The following is a 27,976-nucleotide window of genomic DNA, read 5'->3' on the forward strand; positions in this document are numbered from 1 at the left end:
CGCTCTTGTCTAGCAGGCAAACAGAGATGATTTTGAGCAGAACAGCAGAATGGAAGGGCCTGTTTTTACACAGTCATTGTCCAGGATGAAATTGCACTTTCTTATAGAACAATTTAAAACCCTGAACAGAGAAAATATCCCTATAAATACTTATTGCATGGCAAATTCATTTCTCACCTGTGTACCATCACTCCAAACATCTCCATATTACTGCTTCCCAACTGTCTCCTTCTCTTTGAATATCTAGGTTTCAGAAATAATGGTAGGTTATTTTCTCTCTTTGCGGATTATCATGGACTTTCCCTGTTTCTTGTTATCTTGGTCCCCTTTATATTTTGCATGTGTTGCTGTTGTCCACATAGTATTTATTATAATCAGTAGAAGATGTCTGACTGATAGCATTAATAGCTGAAATCTTTCATCAATACTAAGGCCAGGTCCACACTACAGCGTTAAATCGATTTAAACAGCGTTAAATTGATTTAACGCTGTAACCGTCCACACTACAAGGCACTTAAAATCGATTTTAAGGGGCCTTAAAATCGATTTCTGTACTCCAGCTAAACGAAAGGAGTAACCCTAAAATCGATATTACTAAATCGATTTAGGGTTAGTGTGGACGGATATCGAAGTTATTGGTCCTATTCTTTTACTGAGCTACCCAGAGTGCACCGCTCCAGAAATCGATGGTACCCTGGGACCATGGACGCACACCACCGAAGTAATGTGCCCTAGTGTAGACGCGTAAAATCGATTTTATAAGACCTGTTTTATAAAATCGATTTTACTAATATCGATTTAAAGCTGTAGTGTGGACGTAGGCTTAGTGAAGAAAAAACGGAAAGAGGCTAACACCTTGGTAGCAAGCAACAGCAGGCCACAGTTTCCCTTGGGAAACAGAGTACTCTTGTGTGACTGGCCTATTTTTCCCACATGAATGCCTGGAAAAATATTACCACATAACCAGTAAAAGATGCCAAGCTCATAAGGGACTTGGTAATAGTGCCCATTTCAAATCCTCAGAATCAACATACTACTCTGTACTGCACTAATTAGTAAAGAACGGTGTCCTTTATGACATGTAATATGTTATTTTCCTGCTGTTTAACTATGTTCACTAGCTTCTGCCATCCTTCAGCTTCCAATACTATACATTTATTTTCCACCCCCTATTTATCCAGCAGCAGCATTAATGCACTCCTGAAGGCTTTGCTTCTGCAGTGGAGTTGGCTCATTAAGTCTCTGGGGTGATTCAGCACCACCATACACGGGAAAGAAAGAGAAAAGAAGTTCCAACTGTCTCTCTTAGAACATCAATGCTTAGATGGGGAAACAATCCCCAGAGCTTGAAAATGAAGAGTACATAAGCAGGAACCTGTGAAATTAATTGCTGTAGAACATCACTTATGCAAGTGATGTTTACAAGGGTGTCAAAAGACATTGATGAGCAAGGATAGCATCTATAGACTGGCTTGCTATGTTACAAAGCCACAAAAACTAAGTGGCTTTTTTATAAGGGTTAAAAATATAGAATTCTGTAACTGAGCAGGTTCACCATGAGACTTGAGAGCTGCAGTTTCCCACTGGGGCAACAAATGGGAGCCACTGCTAGAGTCCGAATAACCAGACAAGACTGACCAAACTTCAACTATATTGGCATAGCAAAAGCACACAAAAAACCCTTGTAAATGTAGACTAAATAATGAACTGGTTAGAAAAGCTTAAAAATGATCCTTTCATGAAAATTTCCAGGGAGGGTAACCAGACAGCAAGTGTGAAAAATCGGGACGGGGGTGGGGGTGGGGGTAATAGGAGCCTATATAAGAAAAAGAACAAAAAATCCGGACTGCCTCTATAAAATCGGGACATCTGGTTACCCTATTCCTAGGCAACTGTAGGCCACTCTGAAGGACATGATAATTATCTCTAGCCATAGGTTGCAGGCAATCGCTCCTCAGTACTTCCTGACTTAACAAGATAAATTTTAAAAAAAACAAAGAGGCTGCAAGAGCCAGAAAAGACAACCTTGTGCAACATGGTAATGTGCAGGCCTCATGCTTTCATTTAGCAGATGTCATGCTTTTCCTTTATTATAAAATTGTTCTTAATTTTTCAATATTTAACCTGTATGTTTGATTCCTTTCCTCAACCAGTGTTCTAGGACACGTGTTATTAAGTTGCCTGCTTTCTGCACTTTCCTTTCCAGGGGCAGCTCCAGGCCCCAGCACGCCAAGCGTGTGCTTGGAGCGGCAAGCCGCGGGGGTGCTCTGCCGGTCGCCGCGAGAGCAGCAGGCAGGCTGCCTTCGGCAGCTTGCCTGCGGAGGGTCTGCTGGTCCCACGGCTTCGGTGGACCTCCTGCAGGCGTGCTCCACTGGTCCTGCGGCTTCGGCGGACCAGCAGACCCTCCTCAGGCAAGCCGCCAAAGACAGCCTACCTGCCATGCTTGGGGCGACAAAATGTCTAGAGCCGCCCGTGTTCTTTTCACTTGTTTTGGGAGCATATATGTCTACTTCACTATGTGCCTGATTCCAGAGCCCTATTTGAACTTCAGGTCAGGTCCTATTTCTTTGTACTGTTATGGGGTGGGGTATGATGTCTTTGAAACAGGTGGGTAAAATAGCCACCTTTCTTTCAGTACAAATGTAAAAAGCAATTGAGCTCCATCATGGCATAGATAGTTGAAAATTAGGGCATCTACTCAGGGGTGGCTCTATGTATTTTGCAGCCCCAAGCATGGCAGTCAGGTGGCTTTCAGTGGGAGGTCCGCTGATCCCACGCCTTTGGCGTACCCACAGCCGAATTGCCGTTGAAACCGCGGGACCAGCAGACCTCCTGCAGGCATGCCACCGAAGGCAGCCTGACTGCCATCCTCACAGAAACCCCTGCGGCTTGCTGCCCTAGGCATGTACTCGGTGCACTGGTGCCTGGAGCCGCCCCTGCATCTACTGAAAACAAAGCCACATGCAAAGCTCGAGTAGGCTTTAGCCAGGCAGCCCAAGGAGGGGTTCCACTGTGATTTGATAAACTCAAGGGCAGGGTATTGACTGGATCACAGCAGTGTGTCCGTGAGAGTGAATCAGCAAGAACCATCATCACAGAAGAGGAGCAGAAAGCTAAGGAGACAGCTGAGCAAGTACTGAGAGCATGGCCCTGAGAAAAGGCCTTGAGAACTATTCAGGCTGAGTGCTGGCTGAAAGAGGCTTGGAACTGTGAGCAAAGAAACTCCTCCGTTGCTTGATTTCTCCTATGTTGAGCAGGACTTTGTAATCCTTTAAAAACAAACAGGATTGCATCAAAGAACTCAGCTCCATCATCAGTTTCCCCTCTTCATTGAAACAACCCACAGGACTCACAATTTTAGCTAACCACTCAGGTCTAAACAGAGTAATAATATTGTGCATCTGCCATAAACAGTTAAAAAATATTCAGATGTATTCACAGGTTAACACCCTAGTCATTTTCCTTTCTTTTGGCCAGAGAAACATCAATAGTTTAACGACTATAAAGGTAATCCACTACATCAGAGTTTAGATGTGATACCTTCTACTAGCAGTGCATTTCTCCTGACTTGGGTTTACTTATATTGATCCTGACTCATGTATTTTAAAGGAGCCAGAGTTTTTGGTTACAGATATGATATTGCAATTTCAGGCTCTTTTTTAAAAAATAAATGAGTGCCTAAAGTTAGGCACTTGATGTCACTTGTTATTTAAAATTTGAACATTTTAGCCGTTGTTTCCAAATCAACTGTTGGGCAAAGATTTGGAGGAGGCAGTGGTAGCAAGGTGACTAGTCTCATGAGAATTCATGATTTGAAAGGAACTGTCCTTTCAGGCTTCTAGATCAGGCCACAATTCTTGGCTGTTAAATGAGAGTTTAGAGGAGCGATTTTCACGCTGAGATTCTTGAGCTACAAGCCAAGCATCAAGGCTATGGATGGCTCTTGCAGGGTCCAAACTATCTCGTCCTCACTCTACTCACTTAACCTGTCCCAAGCAAATCAAGTGAAGAACTGATCAGCGGAGTCCTCCTCAATCTGTGAAACACACCTGTATCAACCCGAATGGGGAACATTGAGCAAACATTGCAAAGGTCTGACTGAAAGATTTCTACCACATACTAAATGCTATCATCAACAAATAATAAACAGTGATGCTTCAACACAGATAAGCTATGGTTTGGTCTTGCTGGGCCTCAAAGGTGAGATTTTTACCATTGCTTAAGGAGCTGATGATTTAACTCATGATCTTCTGCAGTGGTGTAGCACAATTCAGGAAAGTGATCAAAATTGTTCAGCTCCACTACACTGCAAGACCAAACAACATTTTGTTAATGTTGATCAGAACATGGTAGAACACATTCCCCACAAATAATGATAATGTTTTATCTCTGCCTTTGCAAATTTCCATCTTTCCATTGCTGTGCAGCCCTCCCATAAGACTGTTGTGTGTTCCTTTACCTTTCTCTGGAGCCTTCTTTTTGCCCATCTATTGCTGTTGTCCAATTCTAGTAAATGCAAAGATACTCAAACAGGCGCATGCTGTTTGATGGGGCACTATCAGTTCCACTGAATGGTTCTGCTTTTGATCTTCAAGGGTCTTTCTCTGATTCACTAGATGTTGTTAGGCTCTGGCACCATGAATTTCATTTTCCTTGAATGTATATCTGCACCGACACCTCCTATGTGATTTACAAACAAAAAAGGCAGCAAGTCTGCTGGGGAGAAGTTGTATTAAACACGTCTCATCCAATGTCCTTGCCATTGGGTGAAGTGTTGCCTGAAAAGTGCAGAGCCTGAAAAGGGGGCAGCACTGGTCAGAGCAGGGATATGGTCAGTACCTCCTGGGGTGAGCTCATCCATCATATTTCTTCAGAAGCCTATGCTGACAGGGATCTTAAACAATCCTTTATAGAAACTAAAACTGCTCTCCCCCCACCTCCAACTAATGCCCTAGGGAAAGTACAAGTGCAGTCCTGCCTCTCTACTGGTTTGGGATGTGAATCCTCCACACACAACCAGCCTTGCTAGAGGGGTACAATTGACATCTCAAATGAGCCCAAATCATCTGATTGAGAATGGGCCTGCAAGCTTGTGAAAGCATGGACCATATTTAAGGTCACACACCAACCCTAGCACTTGTTTTCATGAAGAAACTGTGCCTGTTTAATTTAAATCAGTTTTTAAACCACTGCAAACCTCTTTGTGGACACCTTATTTCCAGTTAAGATGGGCTTTTTACAGTATAGGAGAAGTCAATTGCAAGCAGGTTTAAGATAACCCTAAATAAGCCTCTTAAACTGGAAAAAGAGTGTCCACACAAGGGTTTGCACTGCTTTAACTAACTGATTAAAAAACTGATTTAAATTAAACCATAAACCATAAATTTCCCATATAGAAAAGGGCCTAAGTAAACCTGAACCTTTTCTAGGTGTGAAAGAGTTGATTCACTCCTGGCACACCCCTCATAGTGAGATTTATTGTTATAACAGCACTTCCCTCCCACAATCTCTGAAAAGAGCCACTCTGGCCCTGGCAGTGGTCTGCCTCTTTTCGTGATTCCACCCTCCAGCCAGGTGACCTTTAGTTCCACTCTTTTCAGGGTAAAGAAGGAGTACAGTGCATTAAATTCAAATCAACATACCTCTTCACTCATTCCTAGGCTGGATCCTCTGCAGACTCTTCACCCCTTCTGAGGCTCTGCAGGGTTGTCCTCCCACTCTTGTGCAGAACAAGACTTCCCTGGTCTTTCTCCCTGGATGCCCAGTTCCAAACTCAGTAGCCCTTCTCCCCATCATGTTAGAGTGTTTCCCAGGAGCTAGTAGGGGAGCTCAGTCCCTCTTTGTCTTCTGGGTTCCAGTACAAGGACCCTGTGATGAGCACTAACGTCTGCTACCTCAGACTGCTCACTGCCTCTCTGGATTTCTTCTTACCTTGGCCTTTCTTCAGGTCCTTTCCCACAGCCTCTCTCTGGGCTTACTGTATATCTGCCTCACTTTCTAGAGGCCTTTCTACCATTCTCTAGCAGCCAGGCTACAGAGTTCTCTCTCATAGTACTCCCTTCTCAGCTGGGCTTCCTCACCATCCAGCTCCTCCTCCAGCTGGGCTGGTGCCTGGGCCACCCCTCAGATGCCTTAACTGAGTTCTCCATCTCAAGTTAACCCTTTTAGTGCCAGGCCTTACTTATTTATATTCTATAGGTTGAGTAAGGCCTGTTTGAAACTAGTGGCTTCACATGAAGCTTTAAGACATTTAGGATATATATGGTCCATTATTTACCTAATATATTTTATAAGGGCTTGTCTACATGGGAGAGCTATTCTGGAATAAAATAAAGCATGAGATTAATTATTCCAGATGAACTATTCTGGATTAATTTTTATTTCAGAATAAGAATTCAAACGTGGATGGGAAGAGCTAATCTGGTCTGGAATAATTCGATGTGTAGACATACCCTAACCAAAGATTTCCTTAGGTCTGGTGAACTCTGCTTGGCTAGTTACTGTTTTCAAATCTTGTGGAGCTCAGAAGTTGCTACAGGGTCACAGTTATGCAATGCGTCGTGATGAGAGCTCATCCTTTCTTTGATGCTGAATCTTGCTTTCCCTTAGCTGGGTTCTGACTTTTAGTATGGAATGGACTTGTATGTTTGCATTCGCTTGCCCTCCTGATGTCAGTAGTAACAACAGTAGTATTTATTCAAATGTCTTTCTCCTCAGATTGTGATCATTTGTTTTTGCATATTCCTTGAAAAATGAATAAAGAAAAAAAATACTGATGAAAAAGGTATGCCAAAATGGCGCATATATGGTTTGTTTTTTAAAACTCTTATCAATCCACTGAATCGCTAGGGGCTAGCTAGTTTATGGTATTTATACCACATCCCTGTTGAGATGGTGGAGGAGAGCAGAGCCCACCATCCCAGCAAGAGCACTGGAGAGATTGTGCCTGCCTGAACCACAATCTTTCTAGGGGTGCTCTGTGCTAATGTGAGGGAGATATGCATAATTTGTCCCATCCTTTAGGAGCAGATTACTCTCTCTAGTGCATTGATTCTGGAAGAAGGAATGCAAAGACTATGAGCCAGCAGGCCTTGGGAGGCTTCTTGATTGTCTTTCTGCCCCTGCATGGCCACGTAAAGGCCTCTTTCAAGCTGTTCTCTAACAATCTATTTCTAGCTCATACCTGTCCTTTGCTGCTGGAGCTTATTGTTCCCTTACGAAATGGGATTTCTAGTGATAATCTTCCCCCTCTCACCATAGGTATTTTGTGAAACTCATTCCACAATTCTAAGAGACAGAGAGTAATGTACATTTCCTACCAACAGAGGGCAGACACAGACAGGAAAGGAAAGTGGCTTATCCTTAAATGCCCTTATATCGTCCTTTCAGATTCATTTGCACACTAATTTTCATGATAAAGCAGAGAAACAATGTCTAGGCTGTCTCTAGTTTGTATTAGTTTAATAAAGGGATTGTAACTAGGTCAGTATAAAATGTGCATGTCTTGAGTGTTGTCTGTCACATCCTGCTTACCTTGGTATGTCTACATTTAAACCACTACAGCCACACAGCTGCAGCTGCACGGCTGTACCACTTCAGTGTACACACCATCTGTTAACAGGAGGGGCTATCCCCTCAGTATAGGTAATCACCTCCCTGAGAGGTGGTAGCTACGTCAATGGAAGAATTCTTCTGTTGACCTAGAGCTGTCTATACCTGGGATAGCCACATCTCTCAGGCGGTTGGATTTTTCACAGGCTGAGAGACATTGCTATGCCAATGTAAGTTCCCAGTATGGACAAGCCCTTTGGCAGACATCACTGCATCAGTTACACCTCAGGTTTTGAAAGTTTTTCCATAACTATAACAGCTAGAGAGTGAGACTAAGGTCTGTTCTACACTAGCAAACTAGATTGACCCAGTTATGTCACTCAAACGTGTGAAAAATCCACACCCCTCAGAAACATAGTTAAGCTGACCTGAGTTCCCATGTAGACAGCGTTAGGTTGACAGAGGAATTCTTCTGTTGACCTAGCTACCAGCTCTCAAGAGGTGGTTTTACTACAGTGACAGGAGAACCCCTTCTTGTTGCTGTAGTGTCTATACTGAAGTGCTACAGCAGCACAGTTGCAACCCTGCAGCTGTGAAACTGTCAAGTTTTAAGTGTAGACATAACCATACTGTTTTAAATTAAAATTTAGATTATGGAGTAAAAGTTAGCACCCTAACAAAGAAAAGAAATGAATATTTGCTCATAGAGCTGATATGATTTGACCTAGTTCAAACCCTAATCTTTGCCTTCCAGAGATGATGTAAGGTGTAAAGGTAAATTCACTGATGTTTGTAAAACACTTTAAGAATTCAAAAATCTTAGTTGATGGCTACAATCTGATTCCTAGATAATGATGATTTATTTGGATTGCAGAAGCTCAAAGGGGACCCCAGTCAAGGATCAGGGCCCCACTGTGCTTAGGCACAGTACAAACACAGAACAACAAAGATGGTCCTTACATATTGGCCTGGCCTTACAGCTAGAACTTTGACATTTGTAATAATTGGTGGATTCTGGGAAGTATGTAGATGAAATATTATGGCCCTTGAATTATGGTTCCAGGCTTGGTTAATTTAACTGCCCTGGGTTTCCCATCAATTGAGTCTATAGCTAAGATGATATACATAACAAAAGTAATTTGATAAGCAGAATTTTCAAAAAGGTATACACTGGGTATCAAAATAATGGCAATGATGTTCATAGCTCACTGAAGTATGTATGATGTGTAGGTGGTGTGCTGTGTACACGTCCTGTGTATATTTTAAAGGGCTCCCACAAAGTAATTTTGTACAGTGTCTCTTGTAAAAGTAAAACCTTTTTGTAAAAATGCAGTTCAGATGTTTGCAAGATTGTGCTCTTTACAATTTTTATGAAGTCTTGATCAGTACATTGAAAAATACAGCTCAAATATATCCTACTAGGCTACTGTGGGTTTCTGCAGCAATTTTATAAGCAGCTGGGCAGAATGACCCATCCTCTCAGTCAGACAGAAGCCAAACTATTTATCAATCATTTTTGGCTAAACCCTGTGTAATATTAGGAAATTTGGCCGAAAAACTAAAATACTCCGTCCTTCAGGACAATGCTTGGAAAGCTCAGGAGGGAAAGAACTGCAGCCTAGCATGCCAAATTAATATAATCTTTCTATGAGATTAATTATTGTTTACTTTCTATGAACATGAGATAAGTAATCTCTAAGGTACCCCAGTGAGGTAGGTAAATAAGTCATAGAAGTAAATCATGCACATGATGAAATAGAAAAGCAGTCGACGTAGTAGGGCTTAACATTAGACAATATTTGTATGTGCCTGTTACGTGGAAAGCAGACAACTGCAGTGAAGAGGAGCTAGGCAGTGAATAAGAAAGGGAATTTTTAACCCCCCTTGAGGAACGTCTTCCATGGGGATGAAAGGAGAAGAGAAGAGTAGTAGTGGCACAGAGGGGGAGGCAGTGGCTGTTCGAACAATATTTAGAGTGGGGGGGGGGGTTGCTGAAAACCATTGAACAAAGCTGTTGATGATGGAAACCAGGACAAGCCGGGGGGTGCTGTGCCAGCCGCCCTGCCAGGAGAGTTGAGGCAGAGTGGCACGGCCAGAGGGGCGTGTGGAGGGAGGGAGGCTGGCTCTCTCCTGGGCAGACTGGAGAGCAGGAGGAGGGGTTTGGCAGGAGGCAGAGCAGCAGACGGGATAAAAGGAAGATGAGACTAACCGGCTCCCCACCCCAACCCCAGCCTCCTGGGACGAGGACAGCCCAAGGCGGCGGGAGAGCAGCGCCAGCATGAGCGAGCTGTACTGCAAGGCGGAGACCCTGGAGCTGAGGAGGAAGCACATCGGGTGAGCAGGGCCGGCTCAGGGCAAGGGCGCCGGGGCTGGAGAGCGCCCGCGGCAGGGCAGTGCCAGCGGGGCAGGGGGAGCTGCCGGCTTTGCTCCTGGGCAGCCCTGCGGACAGAGCTGGGCACGGTCCCGCTCTTCGCCCACCCGGCCCGCAGCCCCCCGAGCTTCTCCGCACAGCGCATCCCCCCTGCCTGGCCCCATCCCCTGCACCAGCGGTGCACACGGTGCTTCTGCCCTCAGCTAACCCCGAGGCAAACGGGAGGCTTGGGAGCCAGGGCGGCGGCTCAGCCTGGGGCGGGGGGTCAGTTTGTGACAGTAACTACCCTGCGCTCGGTTACATAAACCAGCCTCTATCGCTGTTACATAGCACAAGGGTGTTTGTCTTCCTCCCTCCCGCGGCACAAGTTTAGCACAAGCTGGGATCAGAGGCTGCTACGTTTTAAACATTTTATTCCCGAGTTTCAGAGCAGCTTCTGTCAGGCAAGCTGGAATACAGAATTAAACGCTTTTTGCAGCCAGGATAATAGGGAGCGTTTTGCCTTTAAGGTTGTTTTTTGACATAGTTTATTGTAGGTCGCTTTGAAATAGACTCAATTCTAGCTGAAATCCATGAGCCCTGTATAATAAATGGAATGGGCATCTGCTAATGGGCTTCATACTTAATTACATACTAGACCTATACAAATGACCAAAAGAATTCAGAGTTATTAATATTGTTAAAAGCACATGGTAATACTACTTTCCCCCAGAGAACAAAGTGTTTCCACAACATGATTTTGATGAATAAAATAAAAATGCCTTGTGATCCATGGAGCCATTATAATAATCATTTACAATTCTATAGCATCTTCACAAAGAACATCAAAGTGCACTAAAAATTACATAATCCCGAAGTTATACAGAGTTACCAGTGGGGAGGGCAGCAAACAGCAGATAACTACTCAATGTACTATGTGGAGGGGAAAATTTGGTAAACACCTGCTCTTACATAAAGCTTCAAGCCGGAGCAGCCAAAGCAAATCCTGCCCTCTGTTGCACCCAGGCAAATTCACAGTAGCTGCACTGAAGTTAATTGGTTTATCACTGAAACAGAGCAGACCCTAGCTTGTGATCTTGGTTTCAAAGGTCTCTTATCCATAATGGAAATTTCATAGAATTTAGTTCGCCTACCTCAGACATATGAAGGGCTGAGTCATCCAGTTGGTAACCTGTGGCTTCAGGGAATTTTGGCATGTCATAGTTGGTGCTTAAAGTAGTAAACCATCTTTGTTTGGTACATTCTATTTGTGTGGCAAAATAATGTTGAGTCTACTTATATCAAATTTAAGTCATCATACATAGGTAGTACCTCCTCATTGTAGATAACTGGTGAAAGAAATACAAAGCAAGCAAGAGGAAGGTCAGTTTTTTAGTTTGTAATTCCGATATTTAAGACTTTGCCTCTTCCTGACAAATGCAGTCTCAAAAAGTTACTTATTTAATATACTATACTTGATGGCAGATTGCACAAAAGTGAGCACCATAAAACTATGAAACATTATAGAATGCCCGAAGTACATTTTTAAAATGCTATTGTTTGGTTAATTCATGGGCAAATTTAGCACTCATAAAATGGGGGCCTAAAGGGTTTGTCTTGAGCGTAACCTAGCACAGACAGCTATGGTGCAGATTTTCCACACAAACTCTGTAGTTGCTACCTGTTGTGCCACTCTTAAGCCTCGTCTGAGTCAAGACTGTGCAACTGTGATATAATGGGAAGTAGGATGAGACCATCAAATGCTATTTTTTTTCTTGTGACCTGAGTCAGGATTGAAAGAAATTATGAACTCTACCCTTGTCACGGTGTGTATCTGATACCTATTTATCATTTACTACAAGTTAAATAGTATGGTTTCCTCCAGATCATGTGGTCTTGATTAAATATTTCATTAGGTCATGCCAAGTGAAAAGCTAATTCATTATTGCTAGATATGAAAGTACAAAAGATGCTCACTGACTTTCTAATATTATGCTACTACTAAAATACTCACTTGTTTAGAGTCCTGGGTGTACAGAGCCATATAATGCCATCAATTGTTTTAATATGCTTAAAAATCAATGCCATCATAGCATGTAGAGCCAGTTATCTCTAAGGGCCAAATCTTGTGATCTAGGAGTCTTGCTTGAGTACACATTGCGGGATCCGGCTCTGTAAGGCAAATAGTAATGGAAATCTCATGGAAAGAAGTTACAACTACTAACTGAAAAACTGTACTAAAGAAATGATATTTGATAATGTTCAGTCTGCTGCTTTACCTCTATTTCACTTTTGAATTGTCTTATGGAAGTAGATTTGCAAGAGTAAATAAAGGGGAAATAGCTCTGAAAGATGCCCCTAGGTAACTGCTTGATCAAGCAGAAATTCAGACACTAAATTATTTCAAACACTACAGATTACATTTTATGAGTAACAGTTCAGGTCTGTGTACACAATTGATTGTATTGCATCAGGTCACCAGACAACATGGACAATAAGGATGCTTTTAGTAAAGCAGTTTTGTTATTTGGAAACAATTGCATCCCTCTTAGGTTAAAATAAGTACTATGAAAGGTTTCTAAATGCTTTCTCCCTATTCACTAATATTTCAGAATATAACTGTATAGTAGGAATGTGTGTCAGTGTTGTATGCTCAGAAAAGAAAAAAGAGGGGAACATTTTCAGAAGTGCCTAAGTGACTTTCAGAGCCTGTCTCATTAAAAGTCAGTGGGATTTGGATACTTTTGAAAGCAAGGCTTCGCCACTTTTGAAAATTTTGCCCAGAAAATCTCAGTATCCTAAGCCCGATTTTTCTGAAGTGCTGAGCACCTCTGAAAATTAAGCCCATTATGTGTTAGCATTTTGTTTTAACATATGGACTCTATAAACCTCATACATCAAATTCAGCATAGTCTTCCACTGTGCAATCAATTTTTGGCCATATATTTTTAAAAAGTTCTTAAAAATTAATCCTATTTCCAGAGAGTTAATTTTATATAAATTTTCATAATACGTGTAAATTAATAGGACTGTGTCAGACAAACATAGCCAGACATCCAAGGATGCAATATGGTGCACATTCCATTGTGCTCACAGTAAAACATACACAGGACTTTTGTACACAGGGACACTCGGGAATGTTAATCCGAACTATGTTTTAAATTGGATGAGTTAAATCATATTAAACTCCTGTATGGACGCTTTTATTCAGAATCCAAGTGGCTTCAATTAAGTTTCACCACTGCAATTCTGAGCGTGTGTGTCTCCACACAGGAGTTTAATGTATTTTTAAATCACTCCATTAGTTAATTTGGATTAATTTTTCTCAGTGTTCCCATGTTCAAGCCCGTAGATACAAAAACAGGGGGTTGAAAATAACATCATTAAGGACCTGCTCCTGTTCCCATTGAAATCAATGGAAGCTTTTCCATTCATTTTAATGACTTGGTTCAGGCCTCACTTGACCCTCAGTTAAACTACAACATAGTATCCAAAAAAATCATGTTGCTTCACAGTCACTTCAGAGAAGAGATGGCCTCATTTACCTATAATTTACTGAACGGCTTTTGTGATTTTAGTATTTCAAGCTTTGCACTTCACTGATATAAAATAGCGTATTCCCTGGACTTCAGCAGCTGTCCATGTGAAGGTGAAGATGTCTTTGAAGTCAGTGGCAGCTTTGCCTGTGCTGTGACTGCAGGAGTATGTGGGATTTAGTTTTTGTTTTCCTAAGCCCTGAGATCATCAACTCTCAAGATTCTGAGGCAGGGCAACAATTGAGCAAGCTGAAATAATGTTATTTTTTACTTTTTAGACCTTCATGCAAAGTTTTCTTTGCTAAAGACCCTATCAAGATAGTGCGTGCTCAGGGGCAGTATATGTATGATGAGAATGGAGAAAAATACCTGGATTGTATCAACAATGTCGCACATGGTAAGTACAAAAACTCCATTGACTAAGTTTATGTCATTCCCACTAGAAATCAGAAGATCCTTTTTTCAAGGCAAGTTGACGGTGCCAGATTAAAGAGAGCTCCCTGACTTTCTTTGTGTGATTTAGTAGCTGATCACGTGTCAGTAATTATTAATAATTTCTTGTTTAGTTGGCCACAGCCATCCAGATGTGATAAAGGCTGCAGTGAAACAGATGGAACTGCTCAACACTAATTCCCGATTCCTGCATGACAACCTTGTCCAGTATGCTAAGCGCCTCACGGCTACCCTACCAGAGAAACTCTCCATTTGCTATTTTGTTAACTCTGGGTATGTCTGAAGGATTTTTCATTGACACTATTTTGTTGCTATTTAACAAGGACATTGTCAGGTTAATTTAGACCCAGATTTTAAACTGTGAAAAAACAGGATTTAACTAAAGTAACACAATGTTTCCATGGAAATTTATTTCTAAATAACTCCAGGAAAAATTGTTTTTTCATAGAATCATAGATTATTATTAGGGTTGGAAGGGACCTCAGGAGATCATCTAGTCCAACCCCTTGCTCAAAGCAGGACCAATCCCCAAATGGCCCCCTCAAGGATTGAATTTATAACCCTAGGTTTAGCAGGCCAATGCTCAAACCACTGAACTCTCTCTCCTCAGACTCAAAAACATCGTATGCAGTGTTTGCTACCCTCACCTTGCTTTATAGTCTTAGTGCATGAAAACCAGAAAATGAAACTGACCCTCAGCAAAGTGACATGAACTAGTCTGTTTTCATTTTCTATGCCAAGCTTATGCAAAAAGGAAACAAACAGGATGTAAATAATAGGAAAATAGATAATTTGGTTAAACTAAACTAAAATGCTTAACAATCTTTTTAGTCAATGTTCTTGGCTTCACTGAAAGAAATTATATGTTCAAATGCATTCTAATCCCAGATCCCCAAACAGGTATATGCAGCACCAAATTCATCCCTAGCATAGATCCCCGGAGAAATCAATGGCTTTGTGGACAGGTCCTGAACTCTGATGATTTGATATGATTGGTCTTTAGCAGGGAAAATCCAGCTGTGATTGGAATCGATGGCAATTTTCCCATTGACTTCATTAGGACCAGATTTGACCCTTAATATGGAAACTTTTGAAGCAGTGATGATCCTTTTCTATAACAACTAGAGGAGAGTACAGCAGAAAGAGTTGATACCATGAATTTTCTGAAAATAGATCTGTGTATTTAGAAACAAGAGGGATCAAGAGAAAATTCAGCAGAGAAATGTACTCAATTCTCTTCGGCTGATCTCTGTAGAGGCATTGTGTGGGTCTGTTTTAATCAACAGTCCTTATTCTAATACAAAATGCTAAATGCTGCTATTCTTCAGTCAGAATAGATTTATAACCCAATATCCCTAAAGGGAGTGGATCTTTTTATTTAGCATAGCCAAGGAGTTTGCACATATCAGTACTACCTAAAATCCTTAGTCAGGCATTGCTATAACATAGCCCCAGAGTGACTTGTATTCCCCATGACAAGTCTTGTTGCTTCTTCTTGTTCCAGCAAATGGATCATTTGGGGTATGTGGGTTGTACTACATTTTAAAGGAGGCAATATTGCAATAAAGATGATATATTTTGTTTGAGATCTTACTAACCAAAGCCTATCTAAATCTTTCTACAAGATAGTCTGATGTACCATAGGTTGATGGTTAGAGAGTAGTGTGGTTTGGTGCTGAGTGAGAGCCCTGACTTTCAAAGTAAACTTGGGTCTTCATCTGGGCCTGTTGCTACAAGGCGCGTAGTGGGATCTGGTCCATGTGGAGGCTGAAAAGCTGCTGGGAATTTTGTAACTTTAATATGAGGGGCAGTTGCATTGTTCTCCCAGCTGGTGGCTGCTGCATGGAGTGGTGTTATCTGTACAAAGAAGAGGTAAAGGGCCCACAAGCAAACAGGGCTAGGGGAATAAAGCATCTCTTTGTTTGATACATATACAAAGAGCTGTTTTCCTTCTTATGTGGTATTTATGTTCTGAATCATAGCATTCTAATCTGTATGACAAAGCCTGCTGTGTTGATTGTTTGCATTAATCAATTCCATACCCTTTTTCTGTTTTAAATTAAAATGACTGAAAAGTGCTTGCTAACCATCTAGCACTGGTGTTGCAATAAACCATTCTGTACTGTGTATAGTCCCCTAATGTGTTTATTATTTGGTAGATCTGAAGCCAATGATCTCGCCTTACGACTGGCTCGGCAGTATCGTGGACACCAAGATGTGATCACCCTTGACCAGTAAGTTTGCAGCATAGCATATATGAATGCAGCTAGCCACACAGTATCTTTAGAGGTGGAGTCTATACCGTTGTATGGTATATTTCAGTGAAAGATCAGCGTTGTTGCCTTCACACAAACATTATAATTAAATACAGGAGGTTCCATTTAAAGTGATGCTAACTAGGTTTTGAGACACAATCTGACGACAACAAGTAAACTGAGATGTGAAGGGACACTAAAGTTTAGTGAGCCTGAAAGCTGAACTACCATGATAGATGTCCTAAACTAGGCCAGATCTCTCTCACTTACACAGGCAAAACATCCAGAGAGCTACACTCCGTGGATGTTTTGCCTGTGTCACAACTACAGGACTAGAAAACTTACAATTCTATATATGTGGGTTTGTGGTGGGGCCGAGGGGGTTAGTTGCTCCAGGCTGGGTTTTTTTTTTTTTTTTTAATTCTAAACACACACAGTCACAGTCAGACTACATTTAATAAATCCCAGGTTTAAGGGGCCTTGTGGAATACCTCAATGGAGAGGATCCCAACACCTAAGTGCAGTGGCAGCTGTGCCCTGTCTGTGCTACAATTGTGGATGCATGTGGCAGCTGATGGCTGGAGCAGAGGTGGGACATGAAAAGCTGGAGATGGGAGGGGTTGTGGCCAAGGTGTACTGGCTCCCAGTGATTCTGCATCCTTTCAAAATCCTATGGGCCACTGTTACGGGTAGACTTAGGAAGACACCAGCTGTGTCTGTCCTTGCAGTGGCAGGGATGAATTTGGCTTATTGGTTCCAATCCTGCTCCACTGAAGTGAATAATAAAACTCCCACTGCCTTCATTAGGTTCAGGCATGGTCAAATTAACTTGAGCAGCCCTCACAACCACCACCCTCGGGTTTCTGGTACTTTTTTCTATTCTGGGTTGTGTGCGCACAGTTGTGAGTTTTAGCTTTTCTAAGACCTTAATGATAGTGATTTTGCATTTAACTCCCATTGCAGTGCTTACCATGGTCATGTTTCTTCTCTGATTGACATTAGCCCATATAAGTTTAATCAGCTGGGGACAGAGGGCAAAAAAGAGTTTGTGCATGTGGTGAGTATTTTTTCAATTGCATATAAATTACTGTCCTTTGTAGGTGTTTTTTTGCTTTCCTCTAGTCATTTCAAAATCTGCCTGTGTGCTGGCTTTATTTCCCCAGATAAAATTATTCCTAACCTGTCAGACTACACACTCCAGTCATTTTGTATCAAAGGATTAAATTCAGCAGAAATGTTTGCTGCTGGATTTGTAACAAGTGGCTTATTATTAGCTTTGATGCTGAATTGCCTCATGCTATTATCATGAATTGTGATACAATGTAATGATATATTAATTTATAGGTAAGGAAAATTAGTAAACAGCTGTTGTGCAATTAGTGCTCATCTGGTTAAAGCTAGAGTGAGCCACCCACTGCAGATCTCCAGCCCAAAGTAATAGGTAGGCCTCCATCCAGCTATCTCCCACTCTAGAACTGGTGCTACTTCTCTCTATGCCAATGACATTCCCCAGGCTGGTTTCTACCTTCCAATGACCCTTCCCCAGCCATTAGAACCCTCCCCACACCATTTGTAGGGGTTGGCAAGCCTTGGGCAGGCCTACCTTCTCTCACAAACTAGGAAGCCAAGCGATACAACTGAAGCATAGGTTTTCCGTGGAAGGAAGGGGCGTCAACCATTCTTGCAGTCTGTAAGAACTGAAGTCAGTTAGCACTATAGACCAGGAACTGGCAGTGGCTATGGGCTGAATGGATGTATGTGGTGGAAGGCTCTTTGAAGAATGGAGGCCTGTAAGGTTGCTAGAACTCAGTGGCTAAGGCTGCCGCTGAGGAAAGTGCATTGACATCGCTCTGAATAATGACTACAGGGTTATTCCCTGAATGAGTTAAATTTAAACAAGGGGAATAGTCCTCCCCTCATACATTTACTCATCTCTGTATTTCCTATAAACAGATCAGCACTAAGCCCTGGAAAAGAAGACATTAGGCAAATATCTGTTTCACATCTAGAGGAAAGTATCTTTCCTGTAATACATGGTACAATCTTCAAGTCCTAATAGTGTACATGAAGTTCAAGGCAGAAATTCAGAATATCCAAACTTTGTGATATGTATGAGAGGTGGGTTTTTTTCCCGATATAGTTACATTCCTAATGAAAAACACTGGGAACTGTCCAACAGAAAATGAATATTGCAAGGAGGCATGCATTTGGAATAAACTCTGCTGCTTTCAGGCTCCTTCTCCAGATATCTACAGAGGAAAATACAGGGAAGATCATCCAGATCCAGCAAGTGCTTATGCAGATGATGTGAAAAAGATTATTGAAGAAGCTGAGAAGAATGGGCGCAAGGTTTGTAGCATGAGCTGTGGAAACATTGTAACCCCATTCATGTTTAGTAATGAAACTACATGTGTTAGCAACAGAATAGGGGGGTAAGGGGACAAAAGATCAGCATCTATACAGTGCAATTTCTTCTCCTTTTCTGCCTTCATTCTTCTGTTATGGGTTTTATGTTCTAAGGCTTCCATTTTCCCCTTGATGCACTTTCATAACTCTCATTAACATCCATGAAAGTTATATGCAAGGATCAAGAGGAGAATAGACTCATAAAGGAGCAAATAAATCCAAAGTACCGGTAGTTTAATTCATTATTTTGTGAGCCTTTGAAACACGGTCAAGCTTTTGAGTCCTATCTAGAGATTATGGTGAAATTCCTAGACAGGGTATGTAGAAAACCACTGCCTGGAGAACTGATGAATGAGGAAAATCATATTTCTAAATTCACCATTGCATTCAAGCACATTGAGATAAATTTATTGCACTTTCACGCCTCATAGCTTGGAATCCATGTACAAGCTGGTGATCACCACCACCCTTAACGTCTATGAAATTTGATTCAGAGTGTCTGTTACTCAGTGCTTCCTAAGGCAATTCTAATTTTTTTGAAGACTGTTAGGGACTGATCTAAAGCCTGCTGAAGCCAATAGAAAGCCTGCAATGGATGTTGGATCAAACAGTCCCTTTTCAGTCCAAAGGTTTACATCACCTGTGTTTTAGTTTCTTCATCATTTTTTTTCTTTTTTTGACTAACTGACCATTTTTTTTTCTTTTCTTGTCTTCCTTTTTTCCCTCCTTTTGCATATCTTCTTAGGTTTTGGTGCCGTAGACCTGTGACAGGACAAGTTGTGATAAAGGCTAAAGTCTCACATGCTATGGGGACCCTCGTACTGTATGGCAGTAGTGTGCCTCTTCGAATATAGTGTACGCTTCTTTACACGTTACCGCTCGACCTTGTTTCCAGGAAGACTGCACTGCTGGCCAGCTCGCGTGCACCTGTTGATGCTCAGGGAGGGTTGCACAAGCGGTGTGGGAGGCAATCTGTTACATAGCAGACTTGTGGTGACGCTTCTGGGAGATTTGGGGTAACACTGTCTGTGCTGCACAGACTTGATGTTGACAAGGAATGTAAAACTTGATGTTCCAGTGTATCTGATCTGCTGCTGTTGCCCTTTCTGATTTGAAATAACTACTTTTTTTCATTCCTAGCAACTGGAATTACTTCACCTATAGATTCTCTTTTGTGAAGTGCCTTGCCCTAATGTATTGCTTGTTTAGTCATTTGCCTGAGGCAGGGGTGCCTAAAGCATAGCCAGGTGTTCTAAAAATGCAAACTCGGTCTGCCCTGTCCCTGGCCACCACAGGTTTCTACTGCTGGTGTTCCCTGACACTAAGCAATTTCATCTATCAGTGCAATCATGAGTACCAGTAAGTATGTTTTTTTTTTAATTGAAATTTCTGTGTAAATTTACATGGACCTCATGAGCCTGATCCAACTCCCACTGAGGCCAGTGGGCCATCAGTGGCTGGTGGCTTAGGTCCTGGATGTGGCCTTTTGATTTCTGGCAGGCTGCCAGCGTGGACCTTGGCATTGCAAATTTGGGCACCCCTAATGGAAATCTTATGCTATAGCCATTGACAACAGACCACAGCTGTCCATCCCGGCACGTTATTAAAGTCACCCAGATATTTACAATTTTTCTGTAAGCGTTAGCTTATTTGCAAAGGCTTGATAGAGGAACATTGCTCTTACTTCATCTTCTTTTATGTAGATTGCGGCCTTTATTGCTGAATCCATGCAGAGTTGCGGAGGCCAAATAATTCCACCTGCAGGCTACTTCCAGAAAGTGGCAGAGTATGTACAATACTTGGAATGGGCATAGCTGAGAAGTTACGCAGAGTAATAGTTGAGGCTATAGGCTTATCCCTTAGGGAGGTTTTATCCTTCCTTTTTGTTCCACCTTTTAAATACCATTGCGTAACTTATGTCCAATGGAATTTTTATTTATCATTCACTTTAAAAAATACAATCCATATGTGTATCATTAAAAAGCAAACAAGTGGCTTGAAATGGAGTAATTTAAACATCAACCATAAAATACAGTTGTGGGGGTTTGTCTGAAATCTTCTAAATTAATTGTATGCTCATCGGGGACAGGGACTGAGTCAAATTGTAAACTTCTGTAACACACCCTCCTTTGTACTAAAATTAGGCCTAGACACTAGAATCCTATTATGTGGTGTGGCATTTGGACTATTCCTTTTGTTTTCAGATATGTGCATAAGGCAGGTGGCATATTCATAGCTGATGAAGTCCAGGTTGGTTTTGGTCGAGTTGGGAAACATTTTTGGGGTTTCCAGTTGCAAGGCAAAGACTTCGTACCTGACATTGTCACCATGGGAAAGCCAATTGGCAATGGCCATCCAATGTCTTGTGTGGTTACAACAAGAGAGATTGCTGAAGCTTTCGGTGCCTCTGGATTGGAGTATTTCAACACGGTAACTTTCCAGATGAAAGTCTTCCTTTTTTCCTCCTACAGCAACTTTAGTCTGTATTCTGTGCTTGCAGATGATGGGTTGATAGAGCTGGAGAACTGTAAGGGCCTACATTTCAAACAACTCAGTATCCACCTTTGGAGCCAGATTTTCGAAAGAGCTCTGCTCCCATGTAGACTCCTATAAGGAAGTCGTCAGGTTTTCAAAAGGGCTCATCACCCAGCATCTCCCCCTGAGCACCCAAATTCCATGGGGCCCTTGTTTTCTTTACCTCTCAGGGGTAGCTAAACACTCTCCCTGTATCAGGAAACACTGGAGCTGTGCAGATATTGGAAAGCCACTACTTTAATTTAATCTTACCTGTTCAATCTGATGTCTGCCATCTTTTCCATTGTGATTGAGCCTTGTCACTAACTGCAACCAAGTTCCATTACTTAGTCTGAGTCCTTGTAAGCTTTAGATTGCAGAGATTCTGAGATGTGGCTGTGGAACTGTATGACTGGAATGCCATAAATGCTATTCACTAAGAGCTTCGAAAAAAATACCATCAGAGTTGATTCATATCATCAACTTCTTTAAAAGAATGAATGATTGTAGTGTTGCACCCTACCGAGTAGAAGATAATGGCTACTTTGTCCCTCTGAGCTCACATATGGAGGGGACACTGAACATAGATCTTACCTTTTCCATCTGGAAGGCTGGTCAACTGCCTCAACAGCATCATCCCTCTCTCTCTCACACAGTTGCTGGACCAAGAAAATGGGGTGATGCAGGCTAGTACTTGTCCAAGCTTCTGAATCTACAAAACAAGTGGGGCATAGTTATATGGAGGAGGGATAGCTCAGTGGTTTGAGCATAGACTTGCTAAACTCAGGGTTGTGAGTTCAATCCTTGAGGCGACCATTTAGGGATCTGGGGCAAAAATCTGTCAGGAGATTTGTCCTGCTTTCAGCAGGGGGTTGGACTAGATGACCTCTTGAGGTCCCTTCCAACCCTGATATTGTATGGATCACAAGAATATCCAGTTATAATAGTTAATACCAAAAATGAGTATTGGAAGGGAGATAAAACCTCATGTTTTGGGTCTTAAACAACTCTTTAACTATTAAGAGTTAGGATGAGACCTTCACAGGGAGAGGGGAAATGGGACAGATTACCCCACATCTGTCTACTGCAGGGTTTCTTGCAGCTGCCTCTGAAGCATCCAATAGTGGCCATTGTCTATAACAGGATACTGGACTTCAGAGTTGATACTGGACCTCCAGGCTGATACAGCATGGCAATTCCTCTAGTCCTATGTTATTGCAACCTGAGGCTGAGGAACAACTGGGGAGGGACATCTTGGGTGCATCTCTCTGCATTGCATGGTTGGGAGGAGAGGAGCAAGGGAGGGAGGATCCTGTATCCCATTTTCTTCCTGAGCTACCAAGCAGGGACTACTCACAATCTTGCCTAAAGTCCCTTTCTTTAAGCTTTGCTCATAGCTTACTGACATGGGAAATGTTAATGAAGCCCCCAAGGATGGAGGCAGAACAGAATTTCAACCACTTTGTTTTCCCATTTGTCTTTGCCTTCAGTTTGGAGGCAATCCAGTGTCCTGTGCTATTGGCCTGGCTGTGCTCGATGTAATTGAAAAAGAAGATCTCCAAGGAAATGCCATACAAGTAGGAAATTATCTAACAGAGCTGCTGAACAAACAACAAGAAAAACATCCTTTAATAGGAGATGTCAGGTAGGTACCTCAGGGTACAGTTAAGTTGTTCCCAGGCAGAAGGTGGAACAGAGAAGTGGTTATTCTGGTAGTCCAATAGGTGAAGAATATAGGACCAAAATGAGGAAATTGAAAATGATGATTATGTCTCATTTTTATTTGTAAATTATCCAAAAAATGGATCCCCTCCAATTTCCTGGGTTTTGTTTTTATTCATGTCATGGGTTAAAATCCCAATCCAAGCTATTGGTATAAAAGACAAAAAAATCGAGTTACAGATAGTTTGGACTTACAGGAGATAAGATGCTTTTCTCTTTAACTGACAAAGCAACTTTATTAAGCCAGCTATATATATATCTTTACAAAAGCATTAAAGAACTTAGCACCTGGAAGTGTACTATCTTTCTCTATATATTTGGCTCATTTGCTGGAATTGTTGGAGCAGTGTTACTATCTGTGCAAGAGAGGGGCTTTACTGTTGGACAGTGAATCTTATCCTTCCTCCTCCCTTTATGTTCTAGGGGTATTGGTTTGTTTGTTGGAGTAGATCTGGTGAAGGATCAACAAAAGCGAACACCTGCCACAGCTGAAGCCCAGCATATCATCTACAAGTAAATATTTATCTTCTGTGTCCATGCACAAAGTACATTGGGGCAATGTCAATCTAACCCTTTACCAGCCTTTTCTTAAGGAGGTTGAAAACCTTGATTTTCCTCCAGCAGATGTACACACACAATTTTAACTGGAAATTAATAAAACATTTGATTTTTCATTAGAAAACTCAGATAGTGGCACAACCCCTGGTGTAAGTAGATGTAATTCCCTAATCTTCAGCATTGTTATATCTACATACATCTACATGATTGGTGTTTTGTCTGATGCATTTCTCTGAATTCTGACATGTATGAGTTACATTGTGCACTTAGCTGCTTTTTTACATGTGCATCATTTGTTTTCTACAAAGACTGAAAGAACAGCGGATCCTCTTGAGTGCTGATGGACCCCATAGAAACATTCTGAAATTTAAACCACCCATGTGCTTCACTATGGAAGATGCAAAGCTTGTAGTGGACCAGATTGATGAACTCCTCACAGGTACCCATGCATTACAGAATGTTCCTCTTTGTTCATTTCCAAATGACATGCAGGAAACACTCCCTAAAACCACTGAAATCTAGACCATTATGTGCAGAAAATTGAAGCAAAGATTCACAGGAAAGCTGGCTTTTAGAACTTTATTTCCCTCTCCTTTAGGGAGCTTTTCCCCTGACTTTATTCTAACACACTTTCTTAATGCAGTTTATTATAAACTATGTATCGGGCCCTTTATTTACATCTGTGCAAATCTGTCAGGCCAAATCCTGCACTTGCTTCTGCCACAACCCCATTATTTGTTAGTCTGTCTGTCTGTTTCTGGTGGTACCCCTAATATAGTAGGCAGCAGAGTTCCTGCCCTCAAGGATTTTGAAGTTAACGGGATTGCAGAAGATGTAAGTCACCACAGCGTTTGGCCCACTGACTTTAAAAAGTTTGCACAGGTGTTGGATAGATCAGTAGATGGATAAACTTGTCAAAGTGACCTCTATATTCTAATCTATAGTGGATTCATCAGTTTTTCATTGCACAACTTTCAACATGATGGGTCAAATTCTGCTCACCTTTACATCCCTGCAATCCTGCAGACTCCTCTGTCCTGTGCCAGGCAATTGGCCCAATGCCAAATGACCCCAGAAATATGGGAGCATAAAGGCATTTTTACATTCTCTACTCCTCATCCGTATCAAGTACTTCTTGGCCACAACTGAGGATCTGGCTCAGTGAAGATCATCATCATGTTCTATTACGCCTCTGGCATTTAGGGCAGTGACGAAGCTCCTCCACTCCTGTCTGTTTCTGGCAAGTCTTTCAGTGGTTCTCCAGCTGTGCCCCAGGTTTTTCAGCTCAGCTTCCAAAGCTCTTCACCATGGTTGTTTTCGGACGGCCTCATTTTCGCTTGCCTTCAGGTGTCCATCTTATTGATACTCTGGTGATGGAATCAGTTTCCGTCCGAAGCACATGACCAATCCATCTCCAGCGCCTCCTGTAATGATGGTGTTCAGATCCTCTTGGCTGCACTGGGTCAATAGGTCTTGGTTTGAGATTGTTCTGGGCCAAAAGATATGGAGGATTTTTCTGAGGCAGATTGTATGGAATGAAGACAGTTTGGACATGTCATACTTTCTCATTCCCCAGCATTCTGCACTAGAAAGTAGTGTTAAAAGTATGCAGTTCTGATAAATCTTGACGTTGGTTTTGGTGTAGTATTTTGATGATTTCCAGACTGTATTTAAGCTCCTGAAGTGTTCCTGGCTTTATTGATTTTGTTACGGATGTCCTGGCATGTTCCACCATCCTGGAGTTATACTGGTGTAAATTAAGTCAAAGTTAGGCCCTTTATTTATGTGCTGACCCAAAGGCAGATCTGTACAGAAGTGCTAAGCTTGCAAATTTCACCTCTGCTCTAAATGCCAACCATCCTCAGGCTACAAATCATGATAAATTCATCACTCTCCAACGAGATGTGTTAGAAAGGGTTAATTAGCTCTTCAGTTAAGCTTCATTATCTTTCTGTGCAATGAACATGTGGCTAGTAGCTCAAGGTAATAAACATTATGCCCTTTTATGAGTGCAATTATCATAACATTGACAATGCTTGGGCAATGAATACATGATTGTTGAATACTTTGCTTGTTTTAGCTTTGGAAGAAGCAACTGGAGCCAGGACAGGAAATGGAAAATCTTCAACTTCACAACATAAAAGAAAAGTATGTTTTCTTTTTGGTGTCTTAAAAAAATAGGTGTTGGGGAAACACGTACAAATGACTTTAGTGAAGGTATAGCAGAAGCGTAAGTGATCTAGACTGATGTACCTGAGATCAGAATCTGAGTCTATGATAAGAAGACAGAAAACTATCTGTAAGGTTCCTGTTACTGAACAAATATGAAGAGCTGACTAACAGACTTTATTCCTTAAATATTATTTTCAAAAAGTTTCAAGGATTTCACTTCCATCTTATACTTTTGAGAATGAATAGCCTACGTGATTGGACCCCATAGAATGTAATGGTAGCCTTGGGCACTAAAAATACGCCCATTACAGATGGCCCTGCAGGGTTCCCTAAAGAGCATATGCTGTATGTATTTTCAGGAACCAAAGGGCTGAAGAGCAATAATTGAATATCCCAGTAGGATGACTGTTAAGGCAGAGATCCTATATTAATGGCTACTCTAGAAATACCATAGATGGAGCCTATGCCTCCTCTCATGTACACCTGTGTAAAAGTGGAATAACTCCATTGATCTGAATGGAATAGCTTCACTGAAAGAGGAGAATCAGGCAGACAGTTTCCTAACCCTAAAGCCAAAGTATATGATTAGAGATTGATACAAACATATGCTTATTCATTGAAACTTTGTGTGTTTCAGATGACTAATGAAGGGAATTCCCAGTCAGACTGTATTAGTGAAAGCATCAGCCATATCAACGGAACTGCCTGCAGACAAAATAATGGCTTCTACACTGATAACCGTGCAGTGCCTTGTAAAAGGATCAGAACATGAAAAGAGAAGTTTTCTTTAGATCAGTGTATTTAAAAAAACAAAAAACAAGAAAAGGATGAGTGGATGTGTGCAAGTATCATACTGATTATTTAGGATCCAATCCTGCCTTCCTTACATGAGCAAGACTCCATGTAGCTTTATTGGTAGTTTAAACTACATTTTCTCCTGCATAAGGACTGCAGGGTCAGGCCTTTAACTTAACCAGATAAGGGTGTGCTAAATAAAGTTCTGATTTTAACCCTCTTGGGTCATCATATTCAGGCTTGGTATAAGTGGATGCAACTCCACAGAAATTCATGGAGTGCTCCTGCTTACATAAGGTCTGAATTTGGCCCATTGTGCTTAATAACCATGGAACCACAGCACCAATCCTATTAAATCCTTGTTTGCGATGCATTATACCTTTTAATGTATTTGAAATTTCAGTATGCAATATTGAGATGTTAATTACTTTCCATGTTTTAATGGCTCTGTTTACAACACAAAGCTTGAGAGACAATTCACACTCGAGGAAGATTTAGGGCCTATGGACCAGGTCCTCAGCTGACATACATTGATATTGCTGTAGTGAACAGAATAAGCTCTGCCAAGTTTATACTCCCTAAGGATTGGGGTGGGTGTGTCCAATTATAAGAACACAACATGTATGCAAGATTCTCACTTAATATTTAGAAATGAAAAGAGTTTGGATCATATTTTTTTGCATAGCAAGTGACTATAATTTATTAAACGTTTTGTCATGGGTAAGTGGCAATCTACTCAGTAAAAATTACTGTAAAGAGAATCTATTTAAAACAAAAGGCATCTTCCCATGCACAACAAATGCAGGAAGATTTTAAAAATCAATTACTTTAACCTCAGGCTAGCATGAAAATGAGATTTCCAGGGGTGACCCCAATTTGAATTCTTATGATTTTAGACATTTTTTTATTGCTCTACTAGCCTCATACTCAGTCAGGTCTGATCCTTTGAAGTGCTGAATGCTGTCAACTCCCATGGAAGATAGTCAACAAACTTTGAGGGTGCTCTGCATCTGGCAGGATTTGGACCTCAAATATATAAGATTTGTTACATTACTAAAAAGAGAGTTCCACAGAATAGAGTGTGAGACACAAAACAAACTAACACAAGGATCAGACGGTATTCTTACTCCAGCTTCCCACATGGGTTTGGGTGGGAGGAGAATCTAGAGGAGCTTTGATGGTTCCCCTCACTCACCCCAGCTTAAGCACTTTGGACTTGTTTTTCTGCCTCTAGCAGTAACATGGACTTTGCATTGCGCAGTGTGAGCGTTAAAGTTGGATCAGGGCTTTCAAGTGCCACAATTTTAATGCGTGCACAAGTAGGCTTTATGGAAATAATTGAGTGCTTTTAAAAATGAGTTTTATTTACTTTACCAAAGACAATATGGCTTTATAATTTTCATGTACTAAGTCTTGCTATTTTATACTTGCTGTAAATGACTTTTCATTAATTGCGTATGATGACAGAAAACTAAGAGGCACTGCTATTTCTAGTCAGTCTTATACCTTCAACCGTTATGTTATATTGGTATTTTCTGTATGAACTCTTCTGGTAACATCAAGCCAGCTCATTATCTGTTCAGTGGTCCTTGGTTATTTCAAAAATTAAAGTTATTTGTAACCACAAAGACCTTGTGCACATAGTTTTTAATTAACCATTTACT

General features: G+C 41.4%; 1 protein-coding gene and 1 long non-coding RNA gene across 2 annotated transcripts; one reads left to right on the plus strand and one right to left on the minus strand.

The window, feature by feature from the left end:
- Window positions 1–176: 176 nt before the first annotated feature.
- Window positions 177–22,549, minus strand: LOC127047896 (uncharacterized). The gene is made up of 6 exons (XR_007773512.1): window positions 21,660–22,549; window positions 11,916–12,073; window positions 11,056–11,250; window positions 5,643–6,744; window positions 4,460–4,680; window positions 177–243 (listed from the first exon to the last, which is right to left on the minus strand). It is a non-coding gene; the product is annotated as an uncharacterized LOC127047896 (long non-coding RNA).
- ETNPPL (ethanolamine-phosphate phospho-lyase) lies at window positions 9,696–27,940 on the plus strand. Its single transcript, XM_050946749.1, has 13 exons — window positions 9,696–9,885; window positions 13,716–13,834; window positions 14,004–14,163; window positions 16,050–16,124; window positions 17,109–17,202; window positions 18,378–18,494; window positions 20,255–20,337; window positions 20,756–20,981; window positions 22,556–22,710; window positions 23,211–23,300; window positions 23,654–23,784; window positions 25,426–25,493; window positions 26,155–27,940. Exons 1-13 carry the CDS (start codon window positions 9,830–9,832, stop codon window positions 26,287–26,289), a joined length of 1,509 nt encoding a protein of 502 aa, XP_050802706.1. The 5' UTR covers window positions 9,696–9,829; the 3' UTR covers window positions 26,290–27,940.
- The last annotated feature ends 36 nt before the right edge of the window (window positions 27,941–27,976 follow it).

This window comes from Gopherus flavomarginatus, chromosome 3, assembly GCF_025201925.1.
Source record: "Gopherus flavomarginatus isolate rGopFla2 chromosome 3, rGopFla2.mat.asm, whole genome shotgun sequence".
Classification (NCBI taxonomy): domain Eukaryota; kingdom Metazoa; phylum Chordata; order Testudines; family Testudinidae; genus Gopherus; species Gopherus flavomarginatus.

What these genes read in the sequence shown, in the direction of transcription:
- ETNPPL (XM_050946749.1), top strand. Translation starts at nt 9,830, where the DNA reads ATGAGCGAGCTGTACTGCAAGGCGGAGACCCTGGAGCTGAGGAGGAAG. An exon ending in TGCTATTTTGTTAACTCTGG is followed by an intron (nt 14,164 to 16,049) that starts GTATGTCTGAAG and finishes ATTATTTGGTAG; the next exon opens with ATCTGAAGCCAATGATCTCG. An exon ending in CTGAGAAGAATGGGCGCAAG is followed by an intron (nt 18,495 to 20,254) that starts GTTTGTAGCATG and finishes TCTTTTATGTAG; the next exon opens with ATTGCGGCCTTTATTGCTGA.